The sequence below is a fragment of the Anolis sagrei genome, chromosome Y (genome assembly GCF_037176765.1).
Source record: "Anolis sagrei isolate rAnoSag1 chromosome Y, rAnoSag1.mat, whole genome shotgun sequence".
Taxonomy (NCBI): domain Eukaryota; kingdom Metazoa; phylum Chordata; class Lepidosauria; order Squamata; family Dactyloidae; genus Anolis; species Anolis sagrei.
The window spans coordinates 121,725-138,947 of NC_090035.1; the positions used below are offsets into that span (position 1 = coordinate 121,725).

A 17,223-nucleotide genomic window follows, 5' to 3' on the forward strand; every position below is an offset into this window, starting at 1 on the left:
TTATATTTTATTTTTATTATACTATTATTTTTGTGACTATTTCCACACTGATTTTTCATGAATATTTCTAACATTACTTTTGTGAAAGTTTATGCAAATATCTTGAATATTTACGCAGGTGTTTTAATAAATATTTTAATGAATTAGATTACTTTTAAAAATATTTTATATTTTACGAATATGTCTGCAGATATTTTATGAATATTTCTGAAGATGAGTTGCTGTGAGTTTTCTAGGCTGTGTGGCCATGTTCCCGTAGCATTCTCTCCTGATGTTTCACCTGCATCCATGACTAATGGCATCTTCAGAGGTCTGTTGGCAATGACGCAAGTGGAGTGTGTATATGTGTACGTATGAATATATACACATACATACCTGTGGAATAATGTCCAGGATGGGAGAAAGAATTCTTGTCTGTTTAAAGCAAACGTGAATGTTGCAATTAGCAAGTTTGATGAGCGTTGAGAAGCCATGAAGCTGCAAAGTCAATCAGTGAGAGTATCTGCATAAAGGTGGCCTGGCCTCTGTTGTCTGGAGGCATCCTCTGTTTGCTTAAAACCTCTGAAGAGGCCATTGGCCACAGATGCAAGTGAAACGTCAGGAGAGAATGCTGCTGGGACACGTTGGCCAGATAGCCCAGAAAACTCAGAGCAAACCATCCCCAGAAATAGTCATAAAAATATTATTTAAAGTAAACTAAGAATACTCGTTAAAATATTCATAAAATATATGTAGAAATAATAACAAAAATAATCATAAATATTCACAAAAATAATCATGAAAATGTTTACAAAAACAAGCATAAAAGTACTTGTTGAAATAGTCACAAAAATAATCATACAAGTATTCATAAAATAATCAAAAATATTCACAAAAATATAAATATTCACAAAAATAATCATAAAAACATCTGCAAAAATAATTAGAAAATATACCTTGAAATATTCTTAAAAGTAGTCTAAAATATTCATTTAAATATTCATAAAAAATCAGAAATATTCATGAAATATACATTAAAAATTCTTTAAACTAAAAATACTCATTAAAATATTCATAAAAATATATGTAGAAACAATAACAGAAATAATAAATATTTACAAGAATAATTATAAAATGTTTACCAAAACAATCATGAAAGTACTTGTAGAAATATTCACAAAAATAATCATAAAAGTATTCATAATATAATAAAAAATATTCAGGAAAACATAAAATATTCACAAAAATCACAAAAATTATCATAATATATTCACAAAAATAATTATGAAAATGTTTACAAAAACAAGCATAAAAGTACTTGTTGAAATATTCACAAAAATAATCATACAAGTATTCATAAAATAATCAAAAATATTCACAAAAATATAAAAAATTCACAAAAATAATCATAATATATTCACAAAATAATCATAAAAATATCTGCAGAAATAATTAGAAAATATACCTTGAAATAATCTTAAAAGCAGTCTAAAATATTCATTTAAATATTCATAAAAATATCAGCAGAAATATTCAGAAAACTCTCAGCAACACCGAGAGAGATTAACTCGAACTCAGGTTCCTTTGTTACTGCTCCATGCAGTCCTGCCAGTGGCCACGTGAACTTCGGAGACGTCTACGGACAACGCCGGCTCTTCAACTTACAAATGGAGGTGAGTGCCAGAGTCCCAGAGTCGGGCACGACCGGACTTAATGTCAGGGGAAAACCTTTACCTTTATTTATTATTATTATTATTATTATTATTATTATTATTATTACTTTATTTGTACCCCGCTAGTATCTCCCAAAGGACTCAATGCGGCTTACAAGAGGCCAAGGCCTCAATACACAATACAACAATACAAAACCTAAGGCAAATTAAAAACAGTTAAAGGAATATTAAACAACAAAACAATAAACAATACACCAAAACACAATAGAACTGAGCCGGGCCAGAGTAAAGGCTCGGCGAGCTACTGGCAATGCGATCCTGCCTGAAGAAATGGGGCATTTCCATCAGAAGGGAAGTTGTGGACCCTCATATCCGCCCCCTCATTGACACAGGGGTACCTTCTCGCCTTGTTCCATCAGGTCCCTGTGAGAATTGCATAGATAGCTCCCTGGTTAGGGCCTCCCCTCCTGGCCTGTTTCAATTCGATACCCCATCTGCCCCAGTTGTCCCTACACAATCGGCTACACTTTCCCGCCCAAGAACACTTCCCCTGTTTAGTCCACTCAGCTCCCTTGATGTCTCTCTGTCCAGTATGTCATCGGAAGCATCCCTACCTGAAACCCAAGGGAGACTATACTCCAGCCTTACTTCTTCTGAAAAATATTCATAAAAATATTGACTAGCCACAGATTCCGACCATGTAGGGAGGGGGGCGGGCGGAGGAGGGGGGCACCATTCAGGTCGTGTGGGGGAGGAGATGTGCTGGTCACCAACATCCCAGGGAGAAGCGCAACAGAGTTCTTGCGACCCTGGAGAAGGTAGGAAGTGGTAGGCCCCATGGCAGTCCCCTCGGTCTTAAGGTCCTGCTGATTAATGCTAGATCTGTCAATGGTAAGACCGCTGCCATTCAGGACTTGATCCTGGATGAGGGGGCTGATCTGGCTTGCATTACTGAGACCTGGCTGGACGGGCTGTGGGGAGTAAATCTCACTCAGCTGTGCCCGCTGGGCTTCGGAGTGTATCAGCAGGCCAGGCTGGGGGAGCGGGGAGGAGGGGTCGCAGTTGTCTATCGGCAATCCATCACCGTGGCCAGATGCTCTGTTCCGCAAGCATCTGGGTTTGAGTGTGTCCACCTGAGGGTGGGGAACCGTGATAGCGTGGGGTTTCTGCTGGTGTACCGCCCACCCCGCGACCCAGCAGTCTCCCTGTGTGAGCTAGCAAGGGTGGTCTCCAATTCGGCCTTGGTCTCCCAGCTCCTGGTTGTGCTGGGAGACTTAAACATTCATGCTGAGACCTCCTTGACTGGTGCAGCTCAGGATTTCATGGCCATCATGACGACCATGGGGCTATCACAAATTAGGAGGAACCTTTACCTGCAGGTTCCTCCAGTGAAGGAAATGCGTAGGAGCAGAAATATATTCCAAAACCCCAACAGAAGGTACAATCCGCCTGAAAGTTGGCACCAAAACAACAATTTAATCCCATTTTTATTGATTTTAGTAAAACTCTGAGTGTCGTCCTCGGAACGGGCGACAGTGCGTACCGATTCTCTGCCGGAGTCGCAGGAAAAGCAAAGCGGAAGAAACGACGCAGATGCAGCAGCAGTAGATTCTCATTCAATACAAAACACTCGCAAGATCCATTCCTAAAAGGCGACGAGACGCTCTTTCCTGGCCGAGGAGGAGAAGGCGTCCCACCGGATAAAACCTCAGAATGCACACATTTAAAAACAATTGCAATAAGTGTAATTACAAGCGTGCCTCTCAACCACACATTGCGGTTGTTTCTGTTCACAACAATTCATCTCGGCAGGTTAGCATTCAATAGAATCGTCCCCAAAACAATACGCCGCGAGTTCTGTTGTGCTTGGACGTATTGCAGACCGTGTCAACAAAAAAACCAATATTATTATGTTACAGAATATAATGACACCCTCCGATTATAAATATTTACTCCGGCCGTAGCCGCAGACATTCATCGCCGTCACGAAACGGGTTCTTTGCCCCCCGTTGTGTCCTATGTATAATATACACACATCTATTAAGGCAATTCTTCTTCCATGGCACCGCTCTAAAAATCTCTACATGCCTCTTTATTAAATAATTGGAACGTACCCATAGACCCAATCAAGGGGTTTCAGCATCATCATCATCAATAATAATAATAATAATTAGCAAACGGAGGAAGCAGCCATGCTTGAGGGCGAGGAAACCCTTTGCTTTCTACTGTACACACTCGTTGCACTTAAATACACTTTCCCAAAGGCCGGCAAGAACACGGATCCATGTTGCCCACGACGTCTCGTGATTTACAAGGAGGGGCGTCTCGCTCATCGGAGGATCGGGGCCGACCGGTCGTTGGTGACGGTCGGGCGGAGCTTCACCGTCGCAAAGGGGTTTTCGCCACTGCGGGAAAAGAAATGCATTGGAATGACCGTCCAGGACAAAAGAACACACTGACCGGCACCCGAGGCAGCCGTCCTGGCCCGACCCCGACACCCCTCCTGCCCTCCGTCCCTCCTTCTTGCTGCTTTGGGCTCCAACTCCCACAAGGAGAGCTTCGTAAAATATATGATATGATATAATATAATATAATAGTGGGCAGCAGCCAGGCTCCTTACTGGAGGTGGAATGGCAGGGAATAGGTTTTGAGGAAAGGAGACACAAAGAGAGGTCCTGGAGATTTGGAAGCACGGATTTTATTTACCAGCTGGGGCCTGGTGAGGAGTCGACTCCCAAAAAACACCAGAGCAAATGAAATAGGTGCGGACTGTGGCTTTTATAGTTTTCCAGCTTCAAGCAAACAAAGAACTTGCTACAACACACAATCATCGTCATCCCTACGTCATCTGAGCATCATAAGAATATCAGGTTCCCCCTCCAACATACGGAAAAGCATGCCTGTGTCTTGTTGCAGAGCAAGCACTGTACACTACTCCATCAAGACGCCCTCCCTGAGATGCCAAGAGGCTTCTTACTCACTTAGAAGACACTAGGCCTTCCGTACCAGCCTCTGTGGCTTCTTGTCTCTCTCTTGGAAGGTCGAGATAACATGCCCCCCTTCCTCTCGGCTGTGCCTGGGATGGAGCCTGCTTGTCAGCTTGGGTTTCTTACACACACACAGAGAGAGAGCCTGAATATTCTATATATTTAAAGTACATATGATTTTTATGCATAAATCAATCAATCAATATCTGTTTTTCCAATATCTCCTCATCAGAAGAAACGATAGGGAGCATACAACACCCCTATTAAAACAGCTTCATTTGATGCCGATAAGTTACCGAGCCAAATTCAAGGTGCAGGTCATGACCTATAAAGCCCTCAACGGTTTGGGCCCCGCCTATCTCCGCGATCGCATCTTCTATGAACTGGCACGAAATCTAAGATCTTCTGGGGAGGCCCCCCTCTCGGTCCCACCTCCATCTCAAGCACGGTTGGTAGGGACGAGAGAGAGGGCCTTCTCGGTGGTGGCCACCCATCTCTGGAATGCCCTTCTAAGGGAAATAAGACTGGCCCCATCCCTCCCCGCCTATCTCCGCGATCGCATCTCCTTCTATGAACCGGCACAAGCTCTAAGATCTTCCGGGGAGGCCCCCCTCTCGGTCCCACTACCGTCTCATGCGCGGTTGGTGGGTACGAGAAAGAGGACCTTCTTGGTGGTGGCCCCTCTGTCTCTGGAACGCCCTTCCAAGGGAAATAAGACAGGTCCCATCCCTCCCCGCCTATCTCCGCGATCGCATCTCCTTCTATGAACCGGTGTGAGCTCTAAGATCTTCTGGGGAGGCCCCCCTCTTGGTCCCACTACCATCTCAAGCGCGGTTGGTGGGGACGAGAGAGAGGGCCTCCTCAGTGGTGGCCCCTCTGTCTCTGGAACGCCCTTCCAAGGGAAATAAGACAGGCCCCATCCCTCTCTGCCTATCTCCGCAATCGCATCTCCTTCTATGAACTGGCACGAGCTCTAAGATCTTCCGGGGAGGCCCCCCTCTCGGTCCCACCTCCGTCTCAAGCGCAGTTGGTGGGGACGAGCGAGAGGGCCTTCTCAGTGGTGGCCCCCGCCTCTGGAATGCCCTTCCAAGGGAAATAAGACAGGCCCCATCCCTCCCCGCCTATCTCCGTGATCGCATCTCCTTCTATGAACTGGCACGAGCTCTAAGATCTTCCGGGGAGGCCCCCCTCTCGGTCCCACTACTGTCTCAAGCGAGATTGGTGGGGATGAGAGAGAGGGCCTTCTCGGTGGTGGCCCCCCGTCTCTGGAACGCCCTTCCAAGGGAAATAAGACAGGCCCCATCCCTCCCCGCCTATCTCCGCGATCGCATCTCCTTCTATGAACCGGTGTGAGCTCTAAGATCTTCCGGGGAGGCCCTCCTCTCGGTCCCACTACTGTCTCAAGCGCGGATGGTGGGGACGAGAGAGAGGGCCTTCTCGGTGGTGGCCCCCCATCTTTGGAACGCCCTTCCAAGGGAAATAAGACAGGCCCCATCCCTCCCTGCCTATCTCCGCAATCGCATCTCCTTCTATGAACCGGCAAAGAGAGTAGCACATCATAAGGCGTTTGGGTGTGACGGCACAATATATATATATATATGTATATGTGTGTGTGTATATATATATATATATACACACACACACACACACCACAAGTTTGCAATTGGCCATTCAGGCTGCCTGGGTGTGAATGCAGGGAGGGGTATAAAAATAAAGTTGTTATTATTATTATTATTATTATTATTATTATTCTCTCACCTGAGGAACGGAGGCTTCCCGATGCCATTCATGTCCGGTTTCTGGGAAGAAGGAAAGGGAACCATCATTACTCGACACAGAAAACAATACGGGTGTTGGTAGGACATTTGCGGGGTTAGATCTGTGATTCTGCGCATGAAGAGAGCAGGCGCTTCCCCAGCTTGCGCCAATAAGTACGATGGGGTCGTACCATAACTATTAGGAGTCAACTACTTTTTGGTTACTTTTTCGTGCCCATGGGGGATCTTCTGGGGCTGATTTCTCCCTCGTTGTCAAAGCTATTGGCATGAAACTTGCTACAATGAGAGAACACATTGACCGCTGTGAGCCCAGAAAGTTTCAGAAAGTTTTGCGTATCCAATGATTTTTGGGGAATTTTTAAATGTTTTTATAAACAACATTTTTTTATAAATAAATGACAAGCGTGATCTTCTTGGATTTAATACACAATAACACAAGATAACAGGGCATCATTCTCCTCAAGTTTCGGAACGATTCACACATTTACTGATTTTTGGGGAATTTTTAAATGTTTTGATAAACAACAATTTTTAAAAATAAACAACAAGTGCGATTTCCTTCTATTTGATACACAATAACACAAGATAACAGGGCAGGCGCTTCCCTGGTTTGAGTCAATAAATATGATGAGGTCGCATCATAACTATTAGGAGTCAACTACTTTTTGGTTACTTTTTTGTGCCCATGGGGATATTCCAGGGCTGATTTCATTGTCAGAGCTATTGGCATGAAACTTGCTACAACGAGAGAAGACTTCGACCCCTGTGAGCCCAGAAAGTTTCAGAAAGTTTCGCTCATCCACTGATTTTTTAGGATTTTTAAAATGTTTTTATAAACAACATTTTTTATAAATAAATGACAAGTGTGATCTTCTTGGATTTAATCCCCAATAACACAAGATGAGAGAGCATCATTCTCCCCAAGTTTCAGAACGATTCACACATTTACTGATTTTTGGGGAATTTTTAAATGTTTTTATAAACAACATTTTTTAAAAATAAACGAGAAGTGTGATCTCCTTGGATTTAATACACAATAACACAAGATGAGAGGGCATTATTCTCCCCAAGTTTCGGAATGATTCACACATCTCCTGATTTTTGGGGAATTTCTAAGCAGCTTTTCTGCCCGTTCTTCCTCCTAATAAGGTGCAGACTCTGTTGGGAACACCAGGTGGCGCCGTGGTGCAGAAAACGAGACCCAATCCATTCCATGAACAAAGCATGAAAACAATTTTGGGCTGCTGAGAGTTTTCGGGGCTGCCTGGCCCTGTTCCAGAAGCATTCTCTCCTGACGTTTTGCCCACACCTACGGCAGGCATCCTCAGGAGTTGTGAGGTCTGTTGGAAACTAGGCAAGTGATGTCCGGGGTGGGAGGGAGAAAGAACTCTCGTCTGCTGGAGGCAAGTGCGAATGCTGCAACTGGCCACCTTGATTAGCATCGAACGGCCTTGCAGCTTCAAAGCCTGGCTGCTTCCTGCCTGGGGGAATCCTCTTTTGGGAGGTGTTAGCTGGCCCTGACTGTTTCCTGTCTGAAATTCCCCTGTTTCTGAGTGTTGCTCTTTATTTCCTGTCCTGATTTTGGAGTTTGTTTGGATTTTGTCCATTTTCATGGTTTCCTCCTTTCTATTGATATTCCTCACGTGCTGCTTGTGCATTTCAATGCCTTCCCGGTGTCGCCTGGCACGGGGACTGTCCGAGCGGTCCGGCCTTCCTGCCTTCTCCAATAATCACGTGCGGTGTCTTACCATTGGACAAGATTTAAAAGGCAACCAATTAGCTTAAACGTCTCGTTGCTTGGCTAGACTACCCACGTCAACTATCACATTCATTGTACACGTTTTCAAGAAATGCCCACACCATCAGTTTTGGCTAAAAATATGATGGAAGGCATTCCATTGGGAAGCCTGATCTGGCCAAAGTGGTCCACGCTCTTGTTACATCCCGAATAGACTACTGCAATGCACTCTACGTGGGGTTGCCCTTGAAGACTGTTCGGAAACTTCAACTGGTCCAGTGAGCGGCAGCCAGGCTGCTCACCGGAGCGTCATACAGGGAGCACACCACCCCGCTGCTGTGTCAACTTATCTGTTTACCACGCGAGTCTTGCAACGCTAAAGATGTTTGTAAAACATCAGCCATAATGGCAGTTTCTGTAAAAAAAAAATGGAACGCTGTTTTTGAGCTCAAACACATTGGCCACGTTGCAATAAAACTTGTGGCTTATTAAAAAAAAAAAGATAGAAAGAAATCTGCCGTGCCTTTTGTGTTCCTTGATTCCTGAATCTAGGCAGCCCCACTTGCCCCATTTCCAACAAAGCTCACAGCTTCTGAAGATGCCTACTGTAGATGTGGGAGAAACGTCAGGAGAGAATGCTTCCGGGACATGGCCAGGCAGCCATACGGAAAACTCACAGCAACCCAGTGATTCTGGACTTGAAAAACTCTGACGACACAAACACAGTCTTGTTTCCCTGCTTGTTTCCTCACAATCTCCCAAACCAGTGTCGTGGATTCCTGCCCACTGGACTCACGGGGCTTCCCTTGGCCAACGACTAGAGTGAAATAAGCGTTTGCTTTGCACAGATGTCTGCAAAGGGTATTGGAAAAGCAAAAGGACGTGTCCTAATAATATAATTAATACTATTATTACTACGACTGCTATTATGATGGTGGCGGGCGGGCGGGCAGGTGGGCATGCGTGGGTGGGATTCGTATTTCTATCCGGGCGCTGCTCTGGACTAATTTGGGGGGCCGGTCGCTGTGCTCGTGGCTGGAACGCAGACACGCTATTTGGGATTTTCTAAGTCGGGAGCGCTTATATTTATAACGTGGCAGATGTTTGAGGAAAGAATGGGAGGATCGCATTGCACGCCGGCCGAGGGTGCGGGGAGCGTGTCACGGCCTGGAATGCGTGTTGATGTTTTCCAAAAGGCCTTCCAAGCAGAGCAAGCCACGTTGGGTTTGGATGCGCAGTGGCGCAGTTCACAATCTGCTTAACCATTAATTAGAGAGACAATGCATTAGGACGAGTTCATAGAGAGGAGGAGGAGGAGGAGGAGGAGTGAACCTTTCGTTGTGCCATGGGAGAGGGTGGCACGCGTGGCCGTGCGAGGCTGTTGGGAGAGCCCCGCACAGCCGCGTGTGCCGGCAGGGTGCTCCTCTTCGCAGGAGAACACAGCGGCCCACCACGTCCTCCCGCAACGAGGAGGTCTGACACGTGGCTGTGCAAGGTTCGTGGGAAAGCCCCGCACAGCCACGTGTGCCCACAGGGTGCTCCTCTTTGCGGCCAGCCATGTTCTCCTGTGAAGAGGAGGGTTGGACACGCTGCTGCTGTGCAGAGTTCTCGGGAGAGCCCTGCGCAGCCACATGTGGTTGGGACCGCTGGGGCCCGGGCCTGGGCCAGAGGCAATAATAACCCAAAGGGCCACATCCGGCCCACGGGCCTGGGTTTCCCATTGTTCTGGAACAGCTGTTCCAGGTGCTCCAATTTTATTTGCTTTGAATTAAATGTTGGTTTGCAATCCCAGGCTCGGGATTTTGCAGCAGGGTGGCTTCCTGTTATAGTTTGCAATCATAGGGCCAGCCACCTGTCTATTATAGTTAGGATCCCTGGTCCCGCCCCTCTCTGGGCTTTTTAGAGGGAAGGGGCCATCTTTCAGTTAGTCTCAGCAAAGGAAGTCAATGCAGAGGATGTATACAGACGTCCTCCTGTGAAAAGGCTTCGTCCCCTAAGACTTTCCTGGGGAGAACAGTCTTGAGAGCCTCTGAAGATTCCCAAAGGTTCCAGGGAAGCAGCCTTACAGCCCTGAGGAATTTTGGAATGACAGCTTTAAACGTCAAGATCTCCAGCTAAGTGACTACAGGTCCACTCGGTTTTGAGACGCAGTTCAGCCCGGTAGTGAATCCACATCAATACGGTTTAGGTTCAGAGCAGCCTGGGAGGAGCTAGAATGGGGAATTTTCCTTCAAACAAGGTTTTTGAAGATAGTGCCTGTTCCCTGTGAACAAGATTGCAAGAGCCAAGACACTGTTAAGAAAGCTTTACAATTCCTGTTTGTTCATCAATAAACGACTGTTATATTTAAGCTCAAGCCTCCTAAAGACTGTTTAATGAGGGAAATTCCCCTAAAGGCTTCTTTTCGGGCCCCCGGGCTTCCCGCTGGATCCAAGCCATACATCCTCTCTTAAAGGCACCTCATTTCAGGTCCAGCGGCGACAGAACACCCACGCCTGATCTAGAGCTTTTCTTCTAAAGCAGCTTCTCTGAAAATGAGTTGCGGCTTTGTATCTACTATTAGTATTAGAATGCATTATTATTATTATTATTATTATTATTATTATTACTATTTATATAAAAATGCTCTGTGCATAATGAGAACCTTAAAAACAAAAGAACCAATGAACGAAATCACACCAAATTTGGCAACAAAACGTCTCACGACACAAGGAGTGACCATCACTCAAAAAATTATGATTTTGTCATTTGGGAGTTGTAGTTGCCGGGATTTATATCTATATATATATAAATGCTCATGTCGTAATGACTGGCTTAAAAACAAAAGAACCAATAAACGAAATCACACCAAATTTGGCAACAAAACGTCTCACTACACAAGGAGTGACCATCACTCAAAAAAATATATGATTTTGTCATTTGGGAGTTGTAGTTGCTGGGATTTATAGTTCAATCAAAGAGCATTCTGAACTCCACCAATGATGGAATTGAACCAAACTTGGCACACAGGACTCCCATGACCAACAGCAAATACTGGAAGGGTTTGGTGGGCATTGACCTTGAGTTTGGGAGTTGTAGTTCACCTACATCCAGAGAGCACTGTGGACTCAAACAATGATGGATCTGGACCAAACTTGGCACTCAAGATGCCCAAATATGAACACAGATGGTATTTGGGGGAAATAGACCTTGACATTTGGGAGTTGTAGTCACTGGGATTTATAGTTCACCTACAATCAAAGAGCATTCTGAACCCCACGAACGACAGAATCGGGGCAAACTTCCCACACAGAACCCCTATGCATGACCAGCAGAAAATACTTAGGACACCCAAGGCCATTTTCCAGATCAACAGACTGGGCCACAGCAATGTGTGGCAGGGGACAGCTAGTTATTATATATTATTAATTTTTTATTATTATTATGTTTATTTGCACCCTGCTTTTTCTCCAACAAGGAGACTCAGTGCGGGTTACCTTAAAAAGCACGGCAATACAATTTGAAACACACAAATACTTAATTCAATCCAGATATTTAGTCTGTATTAAATATTTGCATTGCATTTAATACAAACCTTTAATTTCTATTAAATGTTTGTATTAAAGATTTAATTAAATTTAATTTAATACAATGCAAACATTTAATATTTGTATTAAATATTTAATGCAATACAAATATTCACACCTTATTTAAGGCAACCTTTTCCAAGACTATTTTTCCCCCAAGCTAATTCCAAATGCCAATGCGGATGCCCAGTGCCAATGGCGAGTGTGCAAATAAATGTACAAAAGCCAGGCGGGTGCAATGCGATGGCCGGAAGGGACGTTGGGGACTCACGTGGACGGCGGCCGCGTCTTCCGCTTTGGCCAGCGGGCTTTTCATCAGGGCCTTGTTCTTGGCCGCCGTGGCGTCCACTCTTCCTTCCGAGGCGGCCTTGGAGTGACCGCTGGTGGACAAGTAATCTGCCGGCGGAAGGACGACCGCGCTCCTCTCGGCCAGGTTGACGGAGCTGACGCTGCGGACGGGCACCGACGCGCTGGACGGAGGGAGAACGAGAAGGAGGGAAAGGGTCAGCCACTCCGGCCACCAGAGAGGACACTCCCCAGTCACCACAAGTACTAGCCTTCCATTATATTACTATATTATATTATATTACATTACTATATATTATATTATATTATATATTTATATTACATATTATATATATATATATAATATGTTATAATATATATTATATATAATATATATTATATTATATTACTAGTAGTATTATACTATTTTATTATAATATATTATTATATTAATTATATTATATATGATTCACATCCTTATATTATTGTTACATTATTAATATTATTGTATTGTTATTTTATTATTATATTATAGTATAGGACACTTCCCAGTCACCGCAAGAATTATCCTTCTATTATATTATTTTACTATAATATATTATTATATTATTTATATTATGAATTAATACTATTGTGTTATTATTTTATTATATTATGTTATTATATTATTTATATATTTATTATATAATATGAATAATATATTATGAATATGGTTATTTAATTATATTATGATTCACATCCTTATATTATTGTTAAATTGCATTATTAATATTATTGTATTGTTATTTTATTATTATTATATTATAGTAGAGGACACTTCCCATTCACTGCAAGTATTAGCCTTCTATTATATTATATTATATTACTAGTAGTCTTATATTATTTTGCTATAATATATTATTATATTAATTATATCATGAATTATTAGTATTGTGTTATTCTTTTATTATATTGCATTATTATATTATTTATATATTTATTATATCATATTATTCATATTACCTCGTATATTATGAATATGGGTTCAGAACGAATGAGGCGGAGAGGCCAAGGCCGTGCTGAATGCTGAAAACCGGAGTGCCCTTCCTCTTAAAACATGAGACAGAAATCCCGGTCAAGACCAGGTTACCTTGGTGCGGGCACGGGAACGGCCTCCACGGGATCTTCCAGCGGCTTCGTGTACGACGAGGGGAACCAGCCTTTCCTAGAACGGAACAAGAAAGGACCGCCAGTTGCAACAAACCAGCATTTTATTCATATAGGACTATTACGGAGAAGCTCAGCGAGAGCGGGAACGCAGCCGCGTCCTTCCTTCGGATCAAAAGCAGAGCAATTCCGGACGGAAAGCAGTGGCCGTGGAAAAGCCGTGCGGAGGTGGAAGCGCACAACTATACAAAAGGCCAAGTCACTTGGGATCGAGGGAAGGCGCATGGAAGTACGCTCGCGCCTTGACTTAAGAGTTTAATGCGTTCCCCAACTGAGCTCTTAACTCAAAACTGATCTCTTAACTCAAAACCACCCCTGAATATTTTTTATATTTTATTTTTATAATATTTTTTATGATTATTTCTGCAGGTTTTGTACATATAGTTTCATGAATATTTCTGCAGATTTTTATTATTATTTCTAAGAATATTTTCATTGAGTATTTCTACAGATATTTCTATGGATATTTCTGTGGGTATTGTAATAAATATTTCTGTACATATTTTTATGTTTATCTGTAAGAATATTTTTTCTTATTTTTGCAGATATTGTAAAAATATTTTTATGATTATCTCTAAGAATATTTTAATGATTAATTTTGCAGATTTTTTATGATTATCTCTAAGAATATTTTATGAAAATTTATGATTATTATTATTATTATTATTTTACGATTATCTCCAACATTTTTTATATTTTATTTTTATAATCATTTTTTATGATTATTTCTGCAGGTTTTGTACATATATTTTCATGAAAAAATTCTACAGATTTTTTATTATTATTTCTAAGAATATTTTCATGAGTATTTCTGCAGATATTTCTATGAATATTTCTGCACATATTTTTATAATTTCTAAGAATATTTTTATGATTATTTCTAAGAATATTTTAGTGATCTTTTCTGCAGTTATTTTTATGATTATTTCTAAGAATATTTTGTCTTATTTTTGCAGATATTGTAAAAATATTTTATGATTATCTCTAAGAATATTTTATGAACATTTCTGCAGATATTTTTATGATTATCTCTGCAGATTAACGATGGTCATATCGGAAGGCAAAACCAGGGCCAAGTGACAGTGCGTAACTCAAAACACTCTTAAGTCGAGGCGCTTGTAAGTCAAGGCCCGGCTGTGCAAGCCACCCTCCCTCCTGGGAGTTGGATTTCGCCGCCCACCCACCCACCCGCCCGCCCACCCGCCGCCCCAGGGAACGCACACTTTGGTGCCGTCGTGCTCCCCGTAGAGCCACCCGTCGCGTTCCTCGGCGACCAGGAGCGTGATGGTGTCTCCCTGGGCGAAGCTGAGCAGCGTCTTGTTGCTGCCGGCCGTGTGCGGGAAGATGGTCCTCACGCGTGGCCGCCTCATCATGTTCAGCCCCGTGGCCACCGAGGCCGAGCGCGACAGGCTGGAGTCCTCTCCGCGGTCTGGTCACCCAAGGAGGGAAACAACCACCACCAACAAGGTCAAAACATGGCCGGACAGGGTCACAAGCCAAAAGGGAACGACATCCTAACGCTAGGTGACAACATTTCATCATCGTTGTCATCATCATCATTTAATTACTTATTAATCGCCCTCCATCTGAGAATGCTCTAGGCGATTTACAGCTAAATTGTAAAAGATAAAATACATTCATACAAAATTTAAAAATCAACAGAGATCGAATGCTCTAGTAAAAAGCCAGGTGTCTGAAGTGCGAGAGTAAAAGGTCCTAAGTCACACATGGCTCTCACGTAGGGCGGCAAGGAATAATCCCACAATAAGGCCGGAGGGGCAGAAAGAGAAAAAGAAAAACATTTGGGGGGAAAGGGGTCCTGTGCGCAAGTGTCCTTTCCCGTTTGCTGGTGCGGTCCTGACTTTGGAAGCCATGGTTCTTTCTATTCTGAGAAACTCGTGAAATGTCTAATTAGTGAAAGGATGTCTCAAAGGTCAAGGCAGGAACACAAGAAGCGCCGATACTCGGTCAGGAAGACCAACAAGGCGACTTAGAAGTGTGGTCTGGCTGGATTTTCACCAGAAGTCAGTGTGAATCACAGGATGGAAAAGTAATCACTAATAATAAAGATATATGCTGTATGTGCATATGTGTATATATATGTGTATGTATGTGTGTATGTATGTATATGTGTATGTATGTTTGTGTATATATATATATATATATATATATATATGAATGAAGCAGTGAAGCTTCAAAAACTTTCACGTGTTTTCTGCATTTTGATTGGCCAATAAGAAAACCAAAACTGAGAACTTCTCTATCTGTTTACCCATGGCAGAAGAAGAAGAAGCAGCCCCTTGCTCACCTTCCATCTCTCTCTTCCCTCCCTCTCTCTTTCCTGTCCTTCCCATCCCTCCTTCTCTCTTCCTTTTCTTTCTTCCCTTACTGCCTTCTTTCCTTCCTCCTTTTTTTCTTTTCCTCTCATTCTTTTCTTTTTTTCTTTCCTTCCCATCTCTTCCTTCCTCCCTCCCTCTCGCCTTCCTTTCCTTCCTTCCCCTTTCACCCCTTTTCTCTCCACCATCCATCTTCTTCTCTTTCTTCCTTCTTCCCCTTTTCTTTTTCTTCTCTCATCCTTTTCTTCCTTCCTCTTTCCTTCCTTCCTTCTTCCCTCCTTTTTCCTTCCCATCTTTTCCTTCCTTCTTTCCTCTCCCCCTTTCTTTCCTCTGCCCACCTTCTCCTTCCTTCCATCCCTTCCTCCTTTTCTGCTTTTCCTTCCATCTTCCCTCCTTCCTATTTCCCCCACTTTCTTTCCTTCCTTCCTTCCTTCCTTCCTTCCTTCCTTCCTTCCTTCCTTCCTTCCTGATTCTCTGGCGTTGCTTTCTGTGGATGGAAGATTTGGTGATGCAACACTAACTTTACTCCTAACAGTGACTCTCACTCGTAACCTCTTTGGTGCAAATTACAATTCTGCAGGTGCGCATCACACTCTCCGCAAATGCCCTTTCTGTTTTGGTTCCCGGGATGGGCCGACTGAGCTGCGCATGGGGCCGGGTGTTGCGCGAGGCAACGCAGGCGCAGGGATCTGCTCCCACCCACCTGTGGCCGGGTCCATCCTGTCGACGCCGGCCTTGTGGGGGGCGGTGGCGGGCGGGTGGTTGAACATGTCGACCAAGGGGCTGGTGAAGGCCCTCCCGGCGGCGCAGGCGGCACTTTGGGGGACGTCCTCTGCACCGAGTCGTAGTGGTTCCCAATCTGAAGGCACAAAGGGAACGGACGTTAGTGGGGAGCGCCGCGTCTCTTGGCGAGAGGGGCACGCTCTGGGGGTTCAAAGGTGAGCATGGCGGGGGAAAAGTCCTTCCTCCAGAGAACGGGGTTAAGGCAAAAGTCCATGGAATGAAACACGCATGTTCTGGAGCCCACTTGACCAAAGCAAGGAAAGGTCCAGGAGGAGGAAAAGGAGGAGGTGGAAGAGTAAATGGAGGAGGAGGAGGAGGAGGAAGAGGAAAAGGAGGAGTAGGAGAAGAGTAGGAGGAAGAAGAGGAGGAGGAGGAGGAAAAGGAGGAAGAAAAGGAGGAGGAAGAGGAAGAGAAGAAGGAGGAAAAGGAGGTGGAAGAGGAGGAGCAGCAGGAGGAGGAGGAGGAGGAAGAGGAGGAAGAGGAGGAGGAGGAAATGGAGGAGGAGGAGGAAGAAGGGGAGGAAGAGGAGGAGGAAGAAGAGGAGGAGGAGGAAAAGGAGGAGGAAAAGGAGAAGGAGGAAGAGGAGGAGGAAAAGGAGGAAGAAAAGGAGGAGGAAGAGGAAGAGAAGAAGGAGGAAAAGGAGGTGGAAGAGGAGAGAGCAGCAGGAGGAGGAGGAGGAGGAAGAGGAGGAAGAGGAGGAGGAGGAAATGGAGGAGGAGGAGGAAGAAGGGGAGGAAGAGGAGGAGGAAGAAGAGGAGGAGGAGGAAAAGGAGGAGGAAAAGGAGAAGGAGGAAGAGGAGGAGGAAAAGGAAGAGGAAATGGAGGAGGAGGAAGAGGAGGAAAAGGAGGAGGTGGAGGAAGACGAGGAGGAAGTGGAGGAGGAGGAAAAGAA

At 44.1% G+C, this 17,223-nt stretch overlaps 1 protein-coding gene across 1 annotated transcript in view; it reads right to left on the reverse strand.

The window, feature by feature from the left end:
- Positions 1-3,899: 3,899 nt before the first annotated feature.
- The window catches only part of LOC132781578 (BAR/IMD domain-containing adapter protein 2-like 1), a 79,447-nt gene continuing 66,123 nt past the window's right edge, over positions 3,900-17,223 (reverse strand). Inside the window, 7 exon segments of the mRNA XM_067461969.1 lie at positions 3,900-4,057; positions 6,398-6,438; positions 11,993-12,191; positions 13,136-13,210; positions 14,434-14,641; positions 16,252-16,350; positions 16,353-16,407. Coding sequence (XP_067318070.1) covers positions 3,982-4,057; positions 6,398-6,438; positions 11,993-12,191; positions 13,136-13,210; positions 14,434-14,641; positions 16,252-16,350; positions 16,353-16,407 — 753 coding nt within the window. The 3' untranslated portion in view covers positions 3,900-3,981.